Genomic DNA, 23,844 nt, shown 5'->3' with positions numbered 1-23,844 from the left:
TGGCATTGAATAGTAAAATGTAAATAAATCCCTTTAAAAAAAGATTGAATAATGCAGTAAAACTAACCGGTTCACCTTGGCTTATTTACATTGGATTTTGTAATTCACATATTTTGCACTGTGCATTTGAAAGTGATCTGGAAGGAGCGTCATTCCTAAAAAAACGCACATTTTCATAATTTGTATGCATTGTGGAGAGAGTTCACAGACTCCACACTTTGAAAGACTTCAAGAAAAGAATGTAATTTATATTGTGAGGAGAGATAGAAAAGAATTATTTATAGTTTCTAGTACACTGTTTTGGCCAAACATTTTTAGTTGATCTATGAAATGATTTCGTTTATATATTTACACTTTATGTACAATGGATAATATTTACACAATACAAACAGGAATGCTGGTAGAGAGAAATGTGGCTCACAGGCGCATTGGTGAGTAGGACAACATCAACCATAAACAAACCGAACCAGACGCCTTTGACTCCCGATTTCTGTTGTGATGCCACCAGCAGAAAATAGACTAATAATTATACAAGCTACGAAGATACGCCAGCACCATCATGCGGGCAGCACTACACATTGTTTTGCAACCAAGTCATTTCTTGAATTAATCTTATAGGACACTGAAATAGTTGTATGCAAAAAAATATAATTTTTTTTTTAAGTAAAAACATTGTTTAGGGTTTTTTTTTGTAATGTTATATTGTGTGTCTGGGGGGGGGGGGGAGGGTACCCCATCCTACTTTTCACTTTTGCTTTTCCTACTTTTTCTAATTTTTTGAGTGGGAGCCCTGAATTTTTATTGCCAGTTTTCAATTATTGCCATTAACTTTAAAAGAATAAAAATTTGTGACATGAATGTCACTCTCCACTTGTTAATACAAGATATACAGGAACTGGATGTTGTGAAGATATTTATTATTTGAGATGTTAATTCCGGCAATCGATCAGATCGATCACTCGGTGGGATCAGATATGTACACAGGGGCATAGGGGGGCTCCCCCACAATCAAAAAACATTTTTAATGCAAAAAAATAATTTTTTTAAATTGAAATTTCGGAAGAAAATACCTTTATATCTTATTATAATCTCAATTTCTGTTAGTTTCAATGCCATTCAAAGGCCATGAACTCAAAATTTATCTTTAATAAATTCATTGCGACCCACCCTCTAAGCCATATAATGATAAATTACATAAAGGCCCTTGGCCTGCGGACCAAATATGGCTCTGGGGGTTATCCGATGCAGCCTGCCGTCTTCAAACCTAATTTTGTAAAAATGAACTAAGCTTAAGTGTCTCGTGGTACATTTCCAGAACATTTAAGCTGCCCGTGGTACATTTCCAGAACATTTAAGCTGCCCGTGGTACATTTCCAGAACATTTAAGTTGCCCGTGGTACATTTCCAGAACATTTAAGCTGCCCGTGGCATATTTTCAGATCCCTTAAATGACTGGGGACACAGTTCCAGAACACAAGCGATCCGTGACACATTTAGAGATCCCTTGAGTTGACATGTGACGTAGTTTTAGAGCACTTAAGCGGCCCCCAGTGCGTTTCTACATCACTCAAGTTACTTGCGGCACATTCTCAGATTATTTAAATGATGCGTGACACAGTTCCAGAGCACTTAAGCAGCCCGGACACATTTCCAGATCACTTGGATCCATGAAACATTTAGAGATCACTAAAGTGGCTCTGTAGGGCACTTATCAATAGGGGGAATGTTATTTCAAGTGCCCACAAACTATCCAAAGGTTTTTCTCTTTTTGGCGCACCTAGTAAGATGCCATTAAAAATATTTCATATTTTCATAAAGTGGGGTTGGTGATGTAAGCACTATCCAAACCCCCCCCCCCCTTTGTCATCAAAAGTCAGAAAATCGGAACCCCCACCCCCCATCGATGATGACGTAATACTTGAATGGCCCCTAAAGGAAGAAAAGAAATATTGAGTTTGCAGTTTTCTGCTGCTACTTTTTTTACTTTATGAAAGCATCCCCCACCCCATTTATATGAAAAAGGTCTTACGACATCACACCACCTATACTCCAGGCACTGTAGCCTGTATGAAAAGTGGCCAAAGCCATCAAAATCTACAAGCATAAACAAACATAGTGGCCCACTTGTTGTAATTTTTTTTTCTTGCGTGTGTGCTCATAAAACAGCTGGTAGATGATTCAATCACCATATTTACTTTGTGTGTTGCTATGCTGAAAATATTTCATATCAAAAATTACAAAAATACAGGATCTATACATTGGAAAATGTAGGACATCACCAGTTGTAGGAAAAATTCTTAAATTTTTGCTGAGAGTTTTCGATGGGTGGGAAATTGAGGGCTTCTACAAATCTTGGTCAATTTTAATGATTTCAGGAAAAGAACATTCAACAAAGTGTTTCCCAAAGTGGGCAATATCGCCCCCTGGTGGGCAATGGAAAGGTCCAAGGGGGCGATAGAAGCCACGGGTATGACATAGGATCCTATGGGTTCACTTGGAACAAAAAGTTTGGGAAACTATGATTTAACACAACAAAAATTTCCAGTAAATATCAGAAATTCATGGAAGCATCGTTAAAAAATGACATTTATTTGGAATAGTCTGACACAAAATGATAATGAAAAATATGGGTGTTATGGTCACCTTATGTTTTACTACTTATTTGGATTTTTAATATGCCCATAAAAAATTATAAACCCTCAATGGTACATTTGCTGGATTTTTGTAAGAAAGTTACAGGAATTGATCTTTCTGGCTTTCTGGAGTTTGGCAGGTCTGCTCTAGTGAAGACATTAAGTTTCGTGTAAGTGCCAGTAGAAATTTCTCTCCAGACCATCAAACCACCATCTCTAGTCATGCCTTTTGTGGATGCAACAGGTCTGATATCCATTTCCGGGTATTTCTCACATTCTCATCTGTCTGAAGTTGCTATTTAGGCCAAACCAAGAAAGAATGATCTATGTAAAGCACATGCCCTATTGCTGTGGTTGTCGCCATCTACTGGCACCATAGTGCTGGTCGGTTGAAGTGGATTTTCTATGTTTTCTAACTTTGAGGTACAAATTCCAGCCGATCTCCGATAAAATGTCTTGCTATAAAGAGCAGCATGTCTGCAATGGTACAAATTTTCAATGATCACACACACGCACACACTTCATTTACAATTTCAAATATAGGTGGCTGCACTGAAAAATCAGACACAACACTAGATGCACACTCATACTGTTAGGTACACACTCTGTTCTAAACTGGCATGAAGCTGGACTGGAAAAGATCTGAACAACAGGGTAAGTCCAGCGGCAGAGTTCTGGCATTCATTCATTTTTTTTGCTGTGTGATTGCCTCAGCTCATGTTTGCTCGCAACATATGCAAATATGGTAGCTTTTCATTTTTACTGTCCTCCAGAGTGACAGATTTTAATTTGTTGCTTAACTTTTGAGCAACAGTGTAGTTCAGCATATTCGATTGCTTCCGGTGAGTTGCCTTCAGTTTTAATATACAGTAAAATCTCCCAACAATGGCCACTAATGGGACTGTGAAAATGTGGCCACTATTGAGAGGTGGCCGTTATTGGAAGAGGTAGTTTTATTTCTGGAAAAAAAAACAACTAAAATTTGTGATGCATGTGAAATGACAATCTATTCTGTAACTGATTATGATAGTTACATAATTGATTATATTAAAATATATTATATTTTGATAGATTAATCAGTTATTATATTATTATCTACAGCACTATTATGACATTCTAAAATTCAGGATTGCAGTGCTCAGGTAGAACAGTGGGAAAAACTGATATGTGTGGACTAAGATGGTGTACCAGCAACTCCAAATAGTTCTTTTCTCACAGTGGACATTCAATTAGACCAGTGTTTCCCAAAGTAGGCTATATCACCCCTGAGGGCAATGGAATGATCCAAGGGGTGGTAGAAGCTATGGGTTTAGTATAGGATCCTATGGGTTAGCTTGAGTTGGGGGGGGGAGTGGGCAACAGGAACAAAAAAATGTTGAAAAAGGAGCACGATGGAACAAAAAGTTTAGGAAACTATAAACTAGACCTTTCAAGGGCATTCCTGAGTCCAGTCCAACAGCTGAAGTCATAGATGCGACATATATTCATGTAAGGTAGAAAGATTGACACATTCCTCTTAAAAAATTAATACCCTTTACATTTCTATTCCTATTTGCGAGCACCATTCCTTTTGGACATAATCCCTTGAACTAAGGAATGCTGTGAACTTACATATCCCTCTAGTCATTAGGAGTGCTGACAATAGGTCTCTTCTGTTGTCCCCTATATCATCTTTTCAAGGTTTTTTCTTCTCCGTTGTTTTCAATATAGCCATCTAGCATGTGTATCCAAGGAAAGAAAGCATACATAATATCCCCCCCCCCCATAAAGTTCGGGGAGCGGGAAAACTCGCTTTAAAATCAGCTTGAAAATTATTTTTCTCATAGCGATATGCATATTTTTTCCCCCAACTCCATGTCCAAAGTGGCCATTATTCGGAAATCATTGTTTGGAGGTTTCTTGTAATGTTAAGTCGCATTTGGTTCCAACAAAACATGGCCGTTAGAAGAGGTTTTACTGTCCACCCGAACCATTATCAACGTTGGTATCAGGTGACACAAGCGAGTCGAAACATTTCTTGGCAAACATACGCAAGTACAATTCATGTTTCCAAATGACATCGTTAGGTGCAACAAAAATCATACGTGACAATTACATGCCAACGTTCAAAGTCCAAGGGCAAATTTATCATCGTGTTGGATCACTTCTACCACTGCCGGATTCAGATCACAAATTTCTCCAAATTTATTTCATGGGAAGCACTGATGAACAAGTTGATCAACGTTGTCGATTCAATACCAACACTAATAGAGAAATTATTGCTGCCATTCAAAATTTATTCGATCAACACAATGAATTAGTTCGACTGTTCAGGACTGTCCTTGAGCGAATGCCAGCTAATGATTACGTTGTTGTCATTAGAGCTGACAAAACACCAGCCGGCCAACACGAAAGACAATACAACGCACCAAAAATTAATGAAGTGGCGATCGTCATAGTTGGCGAAGAATTTAACTCGCGTGATATAGTTCTTCATCGCAGAGATGGTAATGTTCAGCGAGTCTCCGAAACTCATCGCTCATACGATGCATTGCAATATCCAATTTTATTCTGGCAAGGAGAAGATGGATATCATTTCAACATCAAAATGAGAAATCCACAAACACACGAGGAGACCAATAAGAAAGTCAGTGCCATGAATTACTATTCATATCGATTGATGATTCGTGAGAACCCAGACAGTCACATTTTGAAATGTCGGCAATTGTTCCATCAATACATTGTCGATATGTATGCAAAAATCGAGACCGAACGACTTCCCTTTATTTTATTGAATCAAACCGAACTGCACTCAGAAGAATATATTCATTTACGCGATGCAATTACTACTGATGGTAATCCCAATGAACTGGGAAAAATGGTCATACTGCCAGCTACATTCACAGGAAGCCCACGGCACATACATGAATACTCACAAGATGCAATGACTTATGTTCGCGCATACGGCCGTCCAGATTTTTTCATACATTCAAGTGCAATGCTACGTGGGATGATATTAAAGAACTTCTGTTGCATGGACAATCGTCTTCGGATCGCCATGACATTATCGCACGTGTGTTCAAACAAAAACTGAAATCTATGATGGATTTCATTGTCATACATTATGTTTTTGGGGAGACACGCTGTCGGATGTATTTCATTGAATGACAGAGAAGAGGATTACCGCATGCACACATTTTGATTTGGTTGATCGACAAAATTACACCAGACAAAATTGATGAAGTCATCTCAGCAAAAATACCAAATGTCCCCATTGATCCAGGCTTATTCGAAGTCGTTACCAAAAACATGATTCATGGTCCATGTGGCGATCAACAGCAATTCTCCGTGCATGAAGGATGGAAAATGCACGAAACGCTATCCAAGAGACTTACACGCCGAAACTATCAGTGGAAATGATGGATATCCACAATATCGTCGACGGTCAACTGAAGATGGTGGCAAATTGATCATTCTAAAAGTGCGCAACAATGACATTGAAGTCGATAATCGTTGGGTTGTGCCGTATTCACCATTACTCTCAAAGACGTTCAAAGCACACATCAATTTCGAGTATTGCAATTCAGTGAAATCTATCAAATACATTTGCAAATATGTCAACAAAGGAAGCGATGTAGCAGTTTTTGGAGAGGGAAATGCATCTGCACCAATCGATGAAATCGAACGATATCAATTGGGACGCTACATTAGTAGCAATGAAGCGGTTTGGCGTCTTTCCTCATTTCCAATTCATGAACGTCATCCAACAGTTGTTCATGCACAGCAGTGCATTTTACAACGGAAAATGTACATGCAAAAGCATTTTCGCCACCGCAAACAACGTTAACTGTGTTCTTCTCATTGTGCACGGATGATTTGTTCGCAAGAGAATGCTACTTTACTCAGAAGTGCCAAAATACTACTCATGAAATACATCAGTGAAAAAATTTCAACGTCATGAACAGGGCAAACCAAACCAGTTGAAGGACATCCGAATTTATATTCGTCCGATGCGTTAGGCCGTGTGTATACAGTTCATCCAAACAATCAAGAATGTTTTTACCTGCGATTACTGTCAGTTAACGTACGTGGACCGAAATCCTTCTAAGAACTGAGAACAGTAAATGATGAAGTATGTGTGACCTATCGAGAAGCTTGCCAAGAATTAAATCTTCTTGAAAACGATGCCCATTGGGACACAGCACTCGCTGATGCATCGAATACTGCTCAACCACAGCAAATAAGCAGTGATAATATTGACAATGTGTTTCCCATCCAATCCGAAAGATCTTTGGGAAAAATACAAAGATTACATGAGTGAAGACATCCTACGTCGTTTGCGAGCAATGAATCCGGACATACAATTCACACCAAATGTGTATAATGAGGCGTTGGTTTCGATCGAGGATATATGTTTGTCAATCGCTAACAAAGGATTGGTGCAGTTGGGAATGTGTGCACCAAATCTATCTGCAAATGACGCTTATGATCGTGATTTGCAACGTGAAACACACTTCGATGTCGATGATTTGGATACATTTGGTGAAAAGAATCTTCCGAAATTGGTTCCAGAACAACGCATTGTATATGACACAATCATGCAAGCAATTACAAATCAAAGCGGCGGATTGTACTTCATAGATGCGCCCGGAGGTACAAGCAAAACTTTTCTCATTTCAATCATTTTGGCAACCATACGAACACGGAATAAAACTGCACTGGCAATTGCATCATCTGGAATTGCGGCAACACTTTTGGATGGTGGCCGAACAGCGCATTCAGCACTGAAATCGCAGTTAAATTTGAAAACCACTGAGACGCCAACATGCAATATCACCAAAAATTCCGGAATGGGCAAAGTTCTCCAAACATGTGAACTTATCATGTGGGACGAATGCACAATGGCTCACAACGCTTGATCGTGCACTGCAAGATTTGAGGGGAAGTGGACAGCCCTTCGGTGGAGCACTCATTTTATTGTCTGGTGATTTTCGACAAACTCTGCAAGTCATACCACGTTCAATATCCGCTGATGTTGCCTCATGCATGTCTCAAATCATCAGTTCTATGGCGACATGTAAAGAAATTCACTTTGAAAACCAATATGCGTGTTCAACTACAAAATGATGCATCCGCCGAACGTTTCGCAAAACAATTGCTGGATATTGGGAATGGGAAGATGGCAATCGACAGATCTACACAATGTATCACATTGCCAACAAACTTTTGTAAGATGACATCAACCAAAGACGAATTGATTCAAAAGGTTTTCCCAAATATCGCGTGGAATTACAAAAATCATCAGTGGCTCAGTGCACGTGCTATATTAGCAGCTACAAACAACGATGCCAATGCCATCAATTTCAGCATTCAAAACGGAATACCAGGCGAAGCGACAACGTATAAGTCCATCGATACTGTGATGAATCTAGACGAAGTTGTCAATTATCCAATGGAATTCTTGACTTCACTCGATTTGCCAGGTATGCCACCGCACATTTTAACATTGAAAATTGGCGGGCCTATCATTCTTCTCCGAAATATAAATCCACCACGACTTTCGGTGAAAAAGATGATGAACAATGTCATCGAAGCTACAATTTTGAATGGCAAATTCAAGGATGAAGATGTATTGTTGCCACGTATTCCAACAGATATGTCATTTGAATTGAAACGTTTACAGTTTCCGGTGCGACTTGCTTTTGCAATGGCCATCAACAAAGCACAAGGGCAATCGCTGCAAGTGTGTGGGCTAGATTGGGAGAATCAGTGCTTCTCGCATGGACAACTGTATGTGGCCAGCTCACGCGTCGGAAAACCTTCCGATTTATTCATATACGCACCAGGCGGAAAAACAAAAAATATTGTGTATCCACAAGCACTCTAATAAATAAATAGAATTGAAATGACGCTCTGAAATTTTTTCCATATGAAAATGAATAAGTTTCAATAAAAATGACAAAATGTAAATTGAATGTTATCATAACGAGTTCCCTTGAACTGCCTTTCTTCTGAGATCGCAGCAACGCGCAAGCTAGTCTATATATAAAAACGAATGTATGTCTGTTTGTCCTTTATGCATTACTACACCATTCATCCAATCGCCATGAAACTTTGGGAAGTTGTTGAGTACACTCCTGCAAAGGTTTCTGGCATAATTGTTTTTTTTTCTTTTTTCCCTTTAATTCATTTCCTTGAATTTCCTTTCTTCTGAGATCGCAGCAACGTGCGACGGGTAAGCTAGTTTATCTTATAAAATGTGTCCAAATATTTTTATTCTTAGACCATTTATTCTGTAATAAGTTTTTATAACGTGCGGTTCAGTACATACAAGCATTTATTTAGTGCTCGTTTGTATTTAGAGATTGGATAATATGAATAAAAGCGAATTTTGGTATGAGAAGGATGTTTTTGATGAATGGATGTGGGTAGAAGGTGAACATTTATAAAACTCCAGCTTTCCTGTTATCTGGTCCGCCTTTCTACCACATTGGGCTAGATAGTCCAGAGTCTACTGTATTTGTAAAGATTCCTTTTTTTATTGTTGGTGAAAGTGCTGTAACATTTATGCTTAAGATCTGCAATCCATTTTGCTGATAAATGTAATGAAATCATTTTGTTCTTAGGAAAATGTAGGTCCTCAAGTAGTTGATGGTGTTTTGGAAGATATAAGACTTGGTATGGAGGTATGTTTATATATATTAAATAAATTTTGTTATTTTGGGTAAATGTTTAAATGAAATGACAGGTTGTTGTTTTTTTCTTTAGAACCATTTTTAAAATACAGTATACTAGAACCCTGCTTAATGCAAACAGCAGGAAAGGTGCATAAAAGAAACCCCCCCCCCCTAATTCTCAGGGCTGTCTCGAACATCATAGGCCACTGGGGCTGTCCTTACAAGCCTACTACAATTGATATTAATTGCAATTGAATGTCATCATAAGATTCTTCGTGAATCAAGATACCCTAATGGACCCTCTGACCTATTTGACTAAAAGTGCATGCCTACTAATTCACATGTTTGATCTCGAAAATCTTAACCAGATTTCTTTATCCAGAGGGTCCCCCCTTCTGCATTTGATGCGCCCCAGAGCCATTTCCTGGTGAGCCCATGCATTAAGATGGGACTTCCTGGTTATACAGAGTGATTCTAAATTTATGGAACTAACTTTGAAACCTGATATAAGATTCCTAAACAGGTATTTTTGTCATAGAATATGCAGTTGATTCGCAATAACAAAGGCAGTAGAGGATGCGGAACAGCACTTCACCAAAAGCAAATATCATATTCTTCTGACAGATTTGCTGCAATAAGTATGATCAATCATTCAAGGGTGCAAGGTATTAATTATATTGATAATGTGGTAGGCCTTCTCATGGTGTGCAACTTGGATATTGCAAATTCTATTACAAGTTATTATGCCGCTTAATCATTGTTTGACGCAGCATAACATTGATGGTCCTTGCACCAATAAAAAAGTGTTATAATATTATGTTAATGAACAAACAATTGATTTATTTACCACTGTTTTTGGTATCTGGCAACAGATTATTAGTCAAGTATTTAGATTCAGAGTTTTTGGCAACAGTATAAAAAACATGGTTGCTCCCATGGAGGAAAGAATAACAGGAGGTGATGCGACCAGCGAGCAAGCAAAGGGAATCTGGGTTGCCAGATGAAGCCAGTGATCATTCTATTAAAGGGACCAAGTAAGCCCAAACAAACCGTGGCTTCCCATGCTTTCCAATGAGAAACATCCCCGTTTTTAAAAATCATTTAAAAATTTACTATTCACTTTAGGAACTCAATTTTTTCCCCTCAATTTCTTAGGATATATTTATACAATTGAGCATTCAAAGTTTTTACAATTTTAGTTGTTATTTGTTTTTGAATATTAACTTCAACAACATGGAACCTTTTACAAAAATAACCAAAATTTACCCATATCTTGTGCCACAAAATTTCTTCTCGGCATTTTAATTTTAAAAATATTATGCCAAAGCATGTAATACGTCAGTGCTGAGAGAAAGGCAATGTTTAAAGACACTTGAACAAGCGGTGTTTGAAAAAATCTGACTTTTTTTGCGAAAAACATTATATATGCAAAAAATTAGCATATATAATGTCTTTCAGCTGTTTATATTAAAATATTGTAGAAATATTTCTCCATTCCAAGCAAAATCTCGAACACAAACACAATTTTAGATTTCAAATTCAATTCGAAACTTTCCTGTCAAATTTTTGTACACATACCACTTTTTAAGTAATTGGTACAAAATGAAGAGAGAAAAAAACAGCCCAGATTATTTTTCTAAATACTATAGGTCAAAGAGATGACTTATCGCGGCTCGTAAAAAAGGTTTTTTATTTTTTAATATTTTTTTCTCAATACATCTACATAGCGGAAAGTTTGGATTGACGGCATATATTTCCAGTAATACGTATTCAAGAATATGAGAGTGAAATGCAAGAAGGGTGGCGATATTTGTACAGCCTACAGGCAGCAAAACCATAAATACACAGTGGCGGACGACGTTCGAGCACTTCCAGTACTTTGAGGCACGGGGGGAGGGGGGGCAAAATGCTGTTTGCCCCGGGTAGCAAAACTCCTAGCTACGGCCCTGTCAGAAGGTCTGAGGTGCTCAAGCACCTCAGAATCGATTCAGAAATCAAAATTCCTTATATAAAGCTTAAGACGAGCGCCCACGGGCCTGAAACACTTTGGAAATGTCCCTGATCTATCATAATGATGAACGAAACAAAAAGGCGAGATAAACAACAGTTAAAAGAAAAAAATTATGAAATTGCATTTTATTGGAGCTTCATATTATTATTATCATTAATGTCTATGGGAATATGATTAATTAAAATCATATTCCCATAGACATTAATGTGATGCATCAAATTTTTAAAATAAATTTAAGCACTGAACTAAAAACTTATGTCGAGTCGAGAGGGAAAAGTGATCTTCCCCTTTTTCAAAAATAAATTAAAAATATAACAACCCCTTATGCACTGCTGGCCACCCAAATTGCAACACCAAGAAAGACGAGAGATATCGCAACAATATTTATTTTGTAGATAACATGTTGACCAAGCATCAAATGATTAAATTTATAGACTTCTGTGAAGTGTGGTTCCTGCCAAAATCAATAGCCAGAGTAGCCGCCATTGTTGGAGATCACCGCTGCCACACGCCTCGGCATTGATTCAAAGAGACTTTGGATGTGTTCTTGGGGTACAGCAGACCAAGCAGCTTCCACGCGTTGCCAAAGTTGATCTGGTGTGGCAGCTGAGGATGTAATCTGGGTCAATCGTTGAGCAACCATGGACCACATGTTTTCTATCGGCGAAAGATCCGGAGAGCGAGCTGGCCAGGGAAGAAATTCAATCTGGCGATTGACGAAGAACCTTTGGACAATGCGTGCTACGTGTGGTCGCGCATTATCCTGTTGAAATATGGCTGTGGGCAAGCCCTGAAGGTAAGGAAGGACAACTGGCTCCAACACCTCGGAGATGTAGCGCTGGCTTTTTAAAGTACCGGCAATGCGTACTAGAGGAGTGCGAGAGTGAAGTCCAATACCACCCCATACCATAATACCCGGTGCAGGACCAGTGTGGCGGTAGCATAACGCAGCTGTTCGGCATCCTCTCTCCACGGTGTCTCCAGACTCGAATCCAACCATCGTGGTGTTGCAGGCAGAAGCGTGACTCGTCAGTAAAGACAATTTCATTCCATTGTGCCGTCCACATCCTTCTTTCATCGCACCATTGGCGGCGGAGACGTCTGTGGTTCTGCGTCAAGGGTAGACGAAGCAATGGACGTCTTGCGGACAGACCACTCTGCTGTAAACGGCGTCGAATGGTACGCGCAGACACTGGATGATGCGGTACAGACTGAATGTGCTGTGCTATGGTTTGTGATGTGGCTGAGCGATCCGTCACTGCCATACGCACAATACGCCTGTCATCACGTGAAGTGGTGCACTGAGGTGGATGCTATCGAACACGTCGGTCCGCCGTACCCTCCTGCATCCAACGATCACATATCCGCATTACAGTTGTTTGGTTTCGTCCAACACGACTACCGATTTCCCTGAACGATAATCCACAATCTCGGTAGGCCACTATCCTTCCTCTGTCGAACTCGGATACTTGATCAAAAGATGATCGCTGTTTTCTACGAGGCATAATTGGTCGTTTTTTTGAAAAAACCACAAGAAAAACACAATTGCCGAACTTCAAATCGTCGAAATCTCCAAGCCTTAAATAGCGCTTTGAAGTGGCGCCACAGGCGCGCGTGATGTGCGTCTGCGCTGAAATTCTAATCATTTGCATATCTCACCTCCGCTAATGCATGTTGTAAATTTCATATTATTTGCATGCTTCCTTCAGGGTGTTGCATTTACGGTGGCCAGCAGTGTATAAGGATAAGATTTTATTTTTCCCCTTTATTGGATCATGTAGATTACCTGAAGATGCATTAAATAGTCATGGTGCTTAAATTTATTCGATCCGGCAAAACACATGTTAAGTATAGGGAAAAGAGCAGTTTGTTTGGGCTTACTTGTCAGCCCATAGGGTTGCCACAACGGCTTCAATTTTCGTTCCTGATGCCTCCTCCTTGTATTCTTTCCTCCATGGGTTGCTCCAGTTTGAACAACAACAAATGTTGTCTCCCATTTTGAGTGTTTAAATCTCTATTAAATATGTGTCTTAGTTCAGTTGAATAGTCTGGTTGTAATTATTTAATCACGCACATCATAATAGTGGGAAGGATATATCAACAAATCTAAAATAACAAGAAAAACAAACTCTAATCTTCAAATGGTTGATAGCATCATTCCTCCACAAGGTTGGGGCTGACAGGGTTCCAGCCATGGGACCCAGGACGATTCTCGTCATTTTTGGTTTTTTCATGCTATAAATTCATTATAAAGGAGCCTGTGAAAGTCTGGTCTGAGGGGCTGCAAAAGATCCCAACCTACAGGCCCTGCTCCAGGATGAGAAGGGGGGCACGGATAGCACACACATATAATAGCAAGTTAGTCAGAAAAATATGATACGTATTTGTTTTTGGTGAAGTGCTGTTGAACACTCTCTAAAAGTACTCTCTACCACCTTTGCTATTGAAATTAGACCACACATTTGTGATAAAAAATGCTTGTTTAGGTGTCATATCGTCTCTTAAAGTTTATCCCATGAATTTTTAATCTTATTTTTCTCTACCGAAAAACTTCTCAAAACAGTATCTAGGCCTATTCAGTCTCTTCAATTTATTTTTGCAGTAAACTGTCAATCATTGTGTTGATGATGTGCGCGTTTAACAATGATTAGTCAATCATTGTTAAACGCATAGACATTTTTACATATGGCTGAACGGGGCCCATGTACTGTGCTTCAAGTCAAGCAGGGGGGGCCTCTCAAATGTTTAAAGATTTCTATTTATTTCGATTTCTTAACTTCAATTTTTAATTTTATGACGTTATTAGTTATTTGACTCAGTGTTTAATCTCTGAAAATAATTTTTCACCAAATTTGAAGAAGAGGGCCTCCTACACTTGTCAAGTCAGCTCTGGTTAAGTCGTAGCATTTGATGATAGAAGCAAAATTTGGTTTTCCTGATATATTTTGTAAAACTTTTTAAATGTAATTTTTTTTTTCAAATATCCTATTTTATGTGATTTATTGTGAATTTTTCTACTGAATATTTGAAGATCATGAAATTTCATTCTTTGAAAGATCAATAAAAAAATTGCATATGTTTTCTCTGCAGATAAACCATCCAAAATATAATCAGCGTAGAGTCAGTATGGTTCGATACCTTGGTGAACTCTATAACTACAGGATGGTTGAATCAGCTGTGATATTCAAAATCTTATACTCATTCATCACTTTTGGTGTCTTGTATGATGGTATGTTTCTATATATATATATATATATATACTTAATGCGGGGCAACAATGAAAACATAAAAAGGCTAAAAAATGACAAAAGAAAAGCTTCATTATAAGAGGTTTAAGACTTATTGACAAAGTTTGACTTAATAATCGCGCAATGTCCTACAATATGGGGAAAAATTTTAAACAATTCTGATAATTTTTGTCGCAATACTGTCATTTTCTGCACACTAGAGCTAATCAGACCGAGACCTTCAATTTGTTGCCGATTCCGAACGTCAGGCATGTTTTTATACTCATCAAGAGATTGGCGTGCTAACCCTCAATGGGGGACTCCCTGTAGTAGCAATTTTTTCTGTGGTCATGTCACTGTTTCTGTTGTACCCCTGTGTCAGGAAAGTTTTCTGACAAGGAGGAACCGGGGGTATCGAACTCGCGACACCTCTAAACAACCTTTGGTACTTTAGGCGAGTATCTTATCGACCTGGGCTACCACGCCCCAAAAATGTTAAACAAATTTTGGTGAGCAGATTTTTGAAATAAAAAATGAGTGTGTGAAGTGAATAAAAAAATAAAACTTAAAAACATACATGATATCCTTGGTAAATCCATACTCATGTAAATTGTTTGTGGATCAAATGAAGACATTGATTACTTGATGCATGCATATACATTATACATGCTTACATTAGAATATACTTAAATTGAGAGTGATAAAATTTTCAAATTCACCATACAGAGCCAGGGCGGCTCAAGCTTACCTGCCGCCCGGTTGCAAATCTTCTTGCGCTGCCCCTATAGACGACCCTTGTGGAAAGCTAAGAGACCTAGGGGCAAACATATTATTTTATTATGAAGTTATTTACAGAGCAAAATATGCATGACCATACGTCCCACATTTTCTTAATTATGCCAGATAATTTCATCACAATTACAGCACTTATTGGTGATCTACAGTTACTCACACATCTTGTAAAGAGCAAATGTAATAAGGTGGTATTTATGAAAATTTATTCCAAAAGCATTTCTGATGCTCTAGAGAACAGAAAAGTGATTTCTTCCCATGCTTTTATTTGACCGTCCTGAAAAAAATTAGTGGGTGGAAGCACAAAAATGACATTTGCCCCTTGTGACAGAATACATTCTTGTTTCTGGTATAACAGTCCTAGTTTTTTTGTGTTTGTTCCTTTAAATCAAGGCCGCCATAAGAAAATTATAACCTCAGGCAAAGTTATTTTTCTGCTCTTCCCCCCCCCCCAAATGGTTAGAAGTAATTGTCTCCGATTTAATCCAATCAAGCCCATGCGTGAAGACGGCATGTCCTAAAATCCTCTCAAAAGCATGTCATGGGAATTTTACTCTTGGAAATTTTTTTTACAATTTTTTGTGTCTATACTAAAGCCTAAACTGCCGCCTGGGTGCACTGCACCTCTTGTATCCTCGCTTGAGCTGCCCTAATACAGGGTGTCCTTTAAGTCCTGATTGGATCTTATCTCATCAACTTTTATCTCATCATTCGTCATAGAGGTATGGTTACAGTTTTAAGTATGCTCAAAATGTGTTCACAAGTCACTCTGTACCAATTTCAAGAGTGAAAATACAGTGTCACAAAAAATCTAAATTTTTATATAGTCCTCCAACTTCCAATAAAAAAATTGTGGCCCTGTCTCTTTTAAAATCAACAATATAAATTCTGTGTCTTCAACTGCAACATTTGATGGGATATTGATGGGATAGGAAAGAACAACATCAATGAAAGAAAGGAACGTTGTCCGTCAGTTTGTGCTGTTCTTTCCCAACTTTTCTCCAATTTTTCAATGAAAATATCTCAACAAATATTGCAGTTAGAAACATGGGATTTTTTTATTTATTTGCCCCCCCCCCCCAGAAGAGTCTGTGCAACAACGTTTTCATTGGAAATAAGAAGAGAAGGGACCTTATAAACATTTTGATTCTTTATTTTGTCACACTGTATTTTCATTCTCAAAACTGGTACAGGATGATTTCTGAACACATTTGAGCATTTTTTAAACTGGAACCACACCTCCAGGACAAACAGTTGATAAGATAACAGCCGCATTAGGACGTACAAGATACTCTGTGTATTGCATTAAATGTTGAAATTATTTTCTTCAGAAGCATTTAATTTGAGTTTACTTATCAAAGTTCTCTTGGATGATTAGGGAGTTATTCTGAATTAGATCCACCAGAAAATCTATTTCGCCTACGTCTTGTTTGTGTTCTACTAGACACTTGCGGCCAATATTTCAACAGTGGATCAAGCAAAAAGAAATTGGATTGCTTTCTCATCTTTTTTCAGGTGAGTCAAATAAGTTCACTGAAGTGTTAGTTAAGTTAAAAACTGATATAAAGTTGAAAAAGCCCATGTGAAAAAAAATGGAAGCTGTATTTGGTACCTTTTTACGAAAAGAAAAAAAACCCCTTGGAAAAGCATCAAAGAAAAATGTATGAAATTTTGGAGAGGAAAAAAAAATGATTTAACACTTTGATTGTTGTTCTGTATTTATTTTCAAGTCAAAATTTATACAGGGTGTTCTGTTAATGGACTGAAAATCTCAGAGTGTTGTTAGTAGGCATCAAGAGGAACGAAAATTGCAATGGGGAACATGGTGTCGCAAAACACGTTGAGAGGGTGAAAATCGCAAAATGTGCATGCAGACTCTGAGTCCAGGGAAGAGGAAAGGTGAATGTCAATTGATCGCTGAATGAGTTCGTGGGTTAGCTTACCGTATCTGATGTAAGCAGCGTCACAAAATGCATACGCTAGGGTAGGATCATGCGTTGCGTACGTTGTCTGTTTCAATGAGTATCGTGATGGCTGACTACACGAATGAGGAATATGCTGATATACATCTGATTTACATTCAAGCAGATGGCAATAGGCACTTAGCATAGCGTATGTACCAACAGCAATATCCGATGAGGTTGTCGTCGCTGCGGCAGACATCAAAAGCATACCTGGTATCTTCAAGCGCATCCGAGAATCGTTTTTACGTTGTTGTAGACTGTGCTATGACATCAGTGGCCACCACTTCCAACAACTCTAGTAATAATTAATCAAATAAATCTTTTTGTAGTTATTATTGTATTTTTTCTTGTTCCAGCGTGACGTCGAAACCTGCATGCATTTTTTGCGATTTTCACTCTCTCAACATGGTTTGCGACACCATGTTCCATTGCAATTTTTGTTCCTCTTGATGTCTACTAACAACCCTCTGGGTTTGTCGGCCCATTAACAGAACACCCTGTATATATATTTAAGTGTAAAATATATTATGAAGTATTAAAAAAATAATACCTGATGAGTATCTTTTACACTGAAGTGCCTGCCAAAAGTCATGGGATCACCTCTTAATATCGCGTGGGACCTCCTTTTACCTGGCAGCACTATTAATAGGTATCCCATGACTTCAGTGTATTTATATTTTGAGAACTCATTAATATTTTCTTTAACTCTGCAGGAATAGTCACAAAAATGCTGCTCTCAAAACAGCTAAGTAAAAAAATTTCATTCTTTTTCAGTTAAATTTTGTGAAAAGTAGATGGTACTCAAACCCATACGTTGCAAATATAGTGATACCTTGACTAACAAAGATAATTCGTTCTGAAATCATGTTTGTTAGCCGAAAACTTTGTAAGCTGAGGTATCACTGTGCAGTGAAACCTATCTAAGACAGACTTTATGAGATAGAAACCTGTCTTCAACGGAATCAAGAAATGGTCCCTTCATTGATTAATGTTTTTATGTGTGTGTACACCTTTATAAAATGGATACTTGTCTAAAATGGAATATTATTTTAGATTTAGATTGGCGTATGATTTTGTATGGGTTTCATTGTGTAATACAATAGAAAAGAAAGTGTGATACAAACAAAGAATCTGGGTTCAAATCTACAATCACCAACAAAAGAGTGATTGGGGGTAGGCAGACACTCTACCACCACTCAACAATGTACAATCATCCCACATAGTACAAGCAAACGTGTTAGAAAACAGATGAATAATTTAAAAAAAAACTAGAATATATATGTGTATGCTATCTGTACGTCATTTTAAGAAATTCATTTTGAAAAATTTCTCTGAAAAAAAATCATCTGGAGATGATGGAGTGCACTGAAGGTCAAGGGAAAAACTCCTTTTAAAAAAAAATCATGTAGAGCATGTAGTGCCTATTCAAATTATTTTCTGCAACTCCTACTGAAGTGTTTGAAAAAAAAGAAAGAAGGTATCTGTAACTTCAATAGCACAGCCAAGTGGTTAGCTGTAAGTACAGGCCCAGACCCCAAAAATTTAATTTTCATTCAAGTCTTTACAAATTCTCACAAAAAAACCTAATCAAATATGTTTAAAAAAAATTGAATCATATTTGCTGAGCATTGAATTGAAATATTGATATGCAGTCGAATCCTGTTTTAGGGAATACCGTTATAGCGAAAATCTTGTTTTAACGAACACTTTTCTAATCCCCCAAATAAGTTTACATAGGAATAACGCTAAAACCTGGGATTCTTTTATAACAAAATTTCATTATAACAAAGTGATTTCTCCTGTCTCTTGGAGTTTTATAACGGGATTCGACTGTAAAACATGAATAGAAAACGGAATAAATAACAAGATGATAATGATCTTTACTTAAGTAAAGTGTAGCATTGGTACTTTTTGCTGTTTGTGAAAGTTGCATGCATCTTCAAGCAAATTTTCTTTGAAAAATAGAGATTCACACACACACACATCAATTCATTCCATGATCAAAAATAATTATACCTGTATGAATGGGAATTAACATACATAATAGTACTATTATTATTTTTTAATAAATAACATGATCATCACATATTCCCAAGAGATATTTACGATCTGTCCAGGGAGTTTGTTAATGTGTTAGTAGACATCCATGTCTACTAACAGTCAACAGAGACTACTAATGTCAACAGAGATTCGAACCCGGCACAGTCAAAAGCTAGCTCCCTAACCACTGGACTGCACCAGCATCGCGATGAACATTAGTGGATAAAGGCAATATGGATGAAGTTGTTTTACCTCAGCCACGAATCTCTGGCTGAAGCTTTGCAATGTTTTGTGCACAGAAGAGATTGAAGAAAGGTTCAGTCCAAAATTCTGTTACTTGCTTTCGTGCAGTGCTTTCTATCACTTCTATTTAAACCAGGGTTGGGTTTCTGACATGACAAGCGTCAAAAACAGGTTTAAACTGTCGAAAACCATCAAAAACCTAAATGAATGCTTTCTGATAATGTTTTGAACACAACAGGTATATAACATGATGAAAAACTTACTTTTTTGTGTATTACAATGTTTTATTTTTAAACACTAATTTATTACAATAATTAAAACAAAATATTAATTATAATTTGCAATTTTGAGTTTTTCAACATAAAAGTGTAGAACATATAAAATATAATTTTGTCGTTCATTTTATCTAAACTACTGATTACCTGTGTTCAATTTGCTAAGTGGAATAGAGCTGCTTATTCAAAATATGTATGATAGGAGCATCACAGAGTTAGGTTTTAGATTTCAGAAACTATAAATCAGTATTAAAACAGTAAAAAACTTATTGTCAATGTTGTCAGATAGTTTTTTAACCTGATAGATATGCTAAATAAAAAAAAATCCTTACTTTTAATGTAGATTAAAGGGTTTTATATTCGGAATTATAATTACTGAGAATCTATTTTGATATTTTAAATTTTCTGATCTGCCCAAAATTTTACTCCATATAAAAATTCTCACACAGAATCTGTTAATACACTAATTAAACTCATTTATTTTCACCTAAAAATTTCTTAGATCAGGGTGTATAAATTCACAGAGCTTTAAAGAGTATTTTCAACCAAAGCAGAGCTGACAAAACTTGATACCCAAAGCATTTGTTTTGCACGTTTGAATACAGCTTCAATTAGAAAACCATTGCATTATAAATGCTAGTAAATGTACCATATCATAGTGCAAAAGTAAGAATAAACCAAGTTTGACATATACAAGCTAGCATTGCCAAATTAAATGACATTTTAGTCCTACAATTTAGTATTTTGATAGCTAGATATATTTTGATGCTATGCGCAATAAGAGTAACACTAATTAAACTCATTTATTTTCATCTAAAAATTTCTTACACCTCAGTGTGTATAAATTCACAGTTTTAAAAAGTATTTTCAACCAAAGCAGAGCCGACAGGACTTGATGCCCAAAGCATTTGTTTTGCACATTTAAAATTAAATACACCTTGAATTGGAAAACCATAGCATTATAAATATACCATATCATAGCGCAAGAATGACTAAGGATAAGTTACAGGAGTTTCTTAAGTGTCATGGACAAGCTAGCATTGTTAAATTAAATGACATTTTAGTTCTACAATTTAGTATTTTGATCGCTAGATATATTTCAATGTTATGCACAATAAGAGTATCTCACTGATTTATCTAGATAATTTAATAATAACAGAAATCAACATTACATATATAATGTAATAAACTTTTTTAAACACTTAGCTGTTGTAAAGAGAGTACACCAGATGGTTTATATCGTAGCAGAACACACACACACACATATATATATATATATAAGCAGTTGAAGAAATTTTGGAAGGTCAAGAATCATCTTGAATCAGAGAAAAAATGCCAAATCATTCCATAGTTTTCCTTCCAGTGTTTATGCTATGCTTTATTCAAATTGTATATTTTATAAGGGAAAAAACCATTTATATTTTGCCCAAAGTAATTCTGTAGAGAGCAGAAAATTATTTTAGAATCATATTAAATATTCATTCCTTGTATAACATAGTCACTTTAAACATTACATGCAATTAACATGTGCATTTCCAATGGGAATTTTTTTATTTAAAAGCAATATTTGAGTTTTTTGACAAAGGTTTTTGACGTGATAGTCTAAACCATCAAACACTGCCATGTGTCAAAAACCTGTCAACCCTGATACAGATACAATTATAATTCAGGGCCTCAACTCCTGAGCAAGCATGCATTTTACCATCCCCATGTAATGTAGGAGCAGCAGATAAAGGGTGATTTGCGTGCCTCTAGTCCAGCGATTCTCAACCTTTTTTGACTCGCGGAGCCCTTTTTGGTATATAATTTCTATGCCGGAGCCCTGTAGGCCAATTTTTTATTTATTCATCAAAGTTATTGATCTATTTTTGTTGTTAAAAAATATTTATAATCAATTTTTTTCAAATTTACTGGTTTTTTTTATTTTCCTCGAGTGGCCGTGGAGCTCCTGGAAGTTCAAACGGAGCCCCAAGGGCTCCGCGGAGCACTGGTTGAGAACCGCTGCTCTAGTCTAATGCCCAGTGCACAAGACCTGGTTGTCCCCCCACCACCACCACTCCCAGTTACAGCTCTACTTGTATCCACAGTAGTGTATTGTGTGGTTATCTGCGGATATTTTTATAAGTTTTGTGTTTTCCAGGAAATTTTTGTGACTTTCCAGGGAGGCAGGCCTCATAGTTTGGAAAGCTCTGCTATGTAGCACTTTTATAAAATGTTTTGCCATAAATCTGAAGAATTTTGGTTTTTTCAACCACACAAATTATAAATTTAGAAGTTTTTTATGTTTTACATTATGTGTAGAGGTATTTCCTGTGCATGTTGTCTGTCATTGTGCTCTGAGTATAACAATATTTCTAGCCTTAATATGATTATTTATGCTGTTGTTTCAGAGGTATTATTGGCACAAAAGATCCCAGGATATTTATAATGAGAAGGTAACATTTCCTGTGACTGTTAAGTTTGGTGTTTATGACACAATACACTCCTTAAGACCAAAGTTGAAACAATACGAGAACCTGGAAGAAGCTATGCAAGGTGTGAATGATCTGCTGAATGAGTTCAAACCAAAAATTGGTAAGTTGTCATTTTTTTGTTATTTTTGTATCATTAATTTGTGTTAATTGCATTTTTAATTGGGTTGCTGTATTTTTGAAATATATGACATCCATATTTTTATGGGCATCTTTTTATCAGCCACCTCGTTGGGCATTTTGCCTGTTGTGGCGTTGTATTTGTATTTGTATTTTCTAATGACTGCATTATCTATATTCTCATGCCAAAATAATTCCTTCATCAAAATTTTAAGCAATGCTGTTCTGTTGATTGTGGTTAAAAACAATTAAAAACGCTACAATTCCATTATAGTTGCTTTTATCATAAAAATCTTGTACCTTTTTCGAAAAGATCACTGCTGTGTAAGAAAAATATCTTAAATGTGTTACTACATATGGAAAAAGGGGATACACAAGGGCTACAACTAACTTCCGATATGGTCCTAACAGCAGTTATGGTCCTGAGCAGCTTAACAATGCTGTCAGCTTCCACTTGATCAAAGCACTTAGCTTTTGTGCGTTGAACTAACTTTAACAAGTATTAAACACATGGAAAAAATAGTCTTGCGAGTTAGGAGCATTTTTAACGAGAATTTTTTAGCCATTCTTAGATTACTGAAATGTGGAGACATGCATACAGGATGTTTTTTAACTGTTTAGATAAAATTGCAGCGGTGATTGTACCCATCAAAAGACGAACAATATTCACCGTAGAATTTCTTTCTGGTCACAGTCCACTCAGAGTATCAGAAAAGCAAAACTTAAAAACCAGCAGAATTGTTCAATAAGCACAAGTTCTCACTCTCATGTGATTTCTGCTCTGCAGGAGAATCAGCACTTTTCCAGAACATAACTGTCAATCTATGGATGTATCACTAGCATAGAAAATTGAGTGCTGACACTTAAATTGATGTGGCGATTTATCCATAGATAGCTCAAATTTGACTCCACAATAATTGTTTAATTCCAGATAATGGCTAAATATAAAGTTTATTAATTTAAAGAAACATGCGGTACATTACTCATATAAAAAAAAAAGAGAATACATGGACACATAGAAAATTTCATCTTAACTCTGCAAGAAACGAAAGTCTTCTCCCTCGAACAGCAAAAGAGAGGTAAAGAAAAGGTTCGCTCACGAAAAGGATGTGTTGGCACATTTATTATATTGGAATGCCAACACCTACGCACTCTCGCTGACAGCACTGACACAAATCATTTGCCGTACAGAAATTTCTAGTACTATAAAATTAGCACTACTGCCCAACATGCCCTGAACCCTCTTGTTGCAATAAAGCAGCAGCGAATCAATGTAGCACTAGGAGCCTGCTTGAGGGTGCATCAATCTTTCATTCACAGATGACAACAATACAGATGTTGTTCACATATGAACGACACCCTTTGACATTACTTTGGTCATCTCCTCGGAGTCTTTCACTAATCTGCATGAA

At 37.0% G+C, this 23,844-nt stretch overlaps 1 protein-coding gene across 5 annotated transcripts in view; it reads left to right on the top strand.

Moving 5' to 3' along the window:
• Window positions 1-23,844, top strand: part of Upf2 (UPF2 regulator of nonsense mediated mRNA decay) — a 228,607-nt gene that overhangs the window by 125,461 nt on the left and 79,302 nt on the right. For all 5 annotated transcript variants that reach the window (XM_089237947.1, XM_089237950.1, XM_089237948.1 and 2 more), the window contains exons 28-31: window positions 9,239-9,298; window positions 14,391-14,529; window positions 16,698-16,834; window positions 22,232-22,415. In XM_089237947.1, the coding sequence (XP_089094073.1) occupies window positions 9,239-9,298; window positions 14,391-14,529; window positions 16,698-16,834; window positions 22,232-22,415 (520 nt within the window). The remainder of the gene's footprint in view (window positions 1-9,238; window positions 9,299-14,390; window positions 14,530-16,697; window positions 16,835-22,231; window positions 22,416-23,844) is intronic.

The sequence above is a fragment of the Pholcus phalangioides genome, unplaced genomic scaffold (genome assembly GCF_987345545.1).
Source record: "Pholcus phalangioides strain wild (caught in Gottingen) unplaced genomic scaffold, Ppha-v1.0 ptg000010l_1, whole genome shotgun sequence".
Classification (NCBI taxonomy): domain Eukaryota; kingdom Metazoa; phylum Arthropoda; class Arachnida; order Araneae; family Pholcidae; genus Pholcus; species Pholcus phalangioides.
The sequence above is the reverse complement of the archived record's forward strand: the minus strand, read 5'-3'. Positions and strand labels throughout refer to the sequence as shown.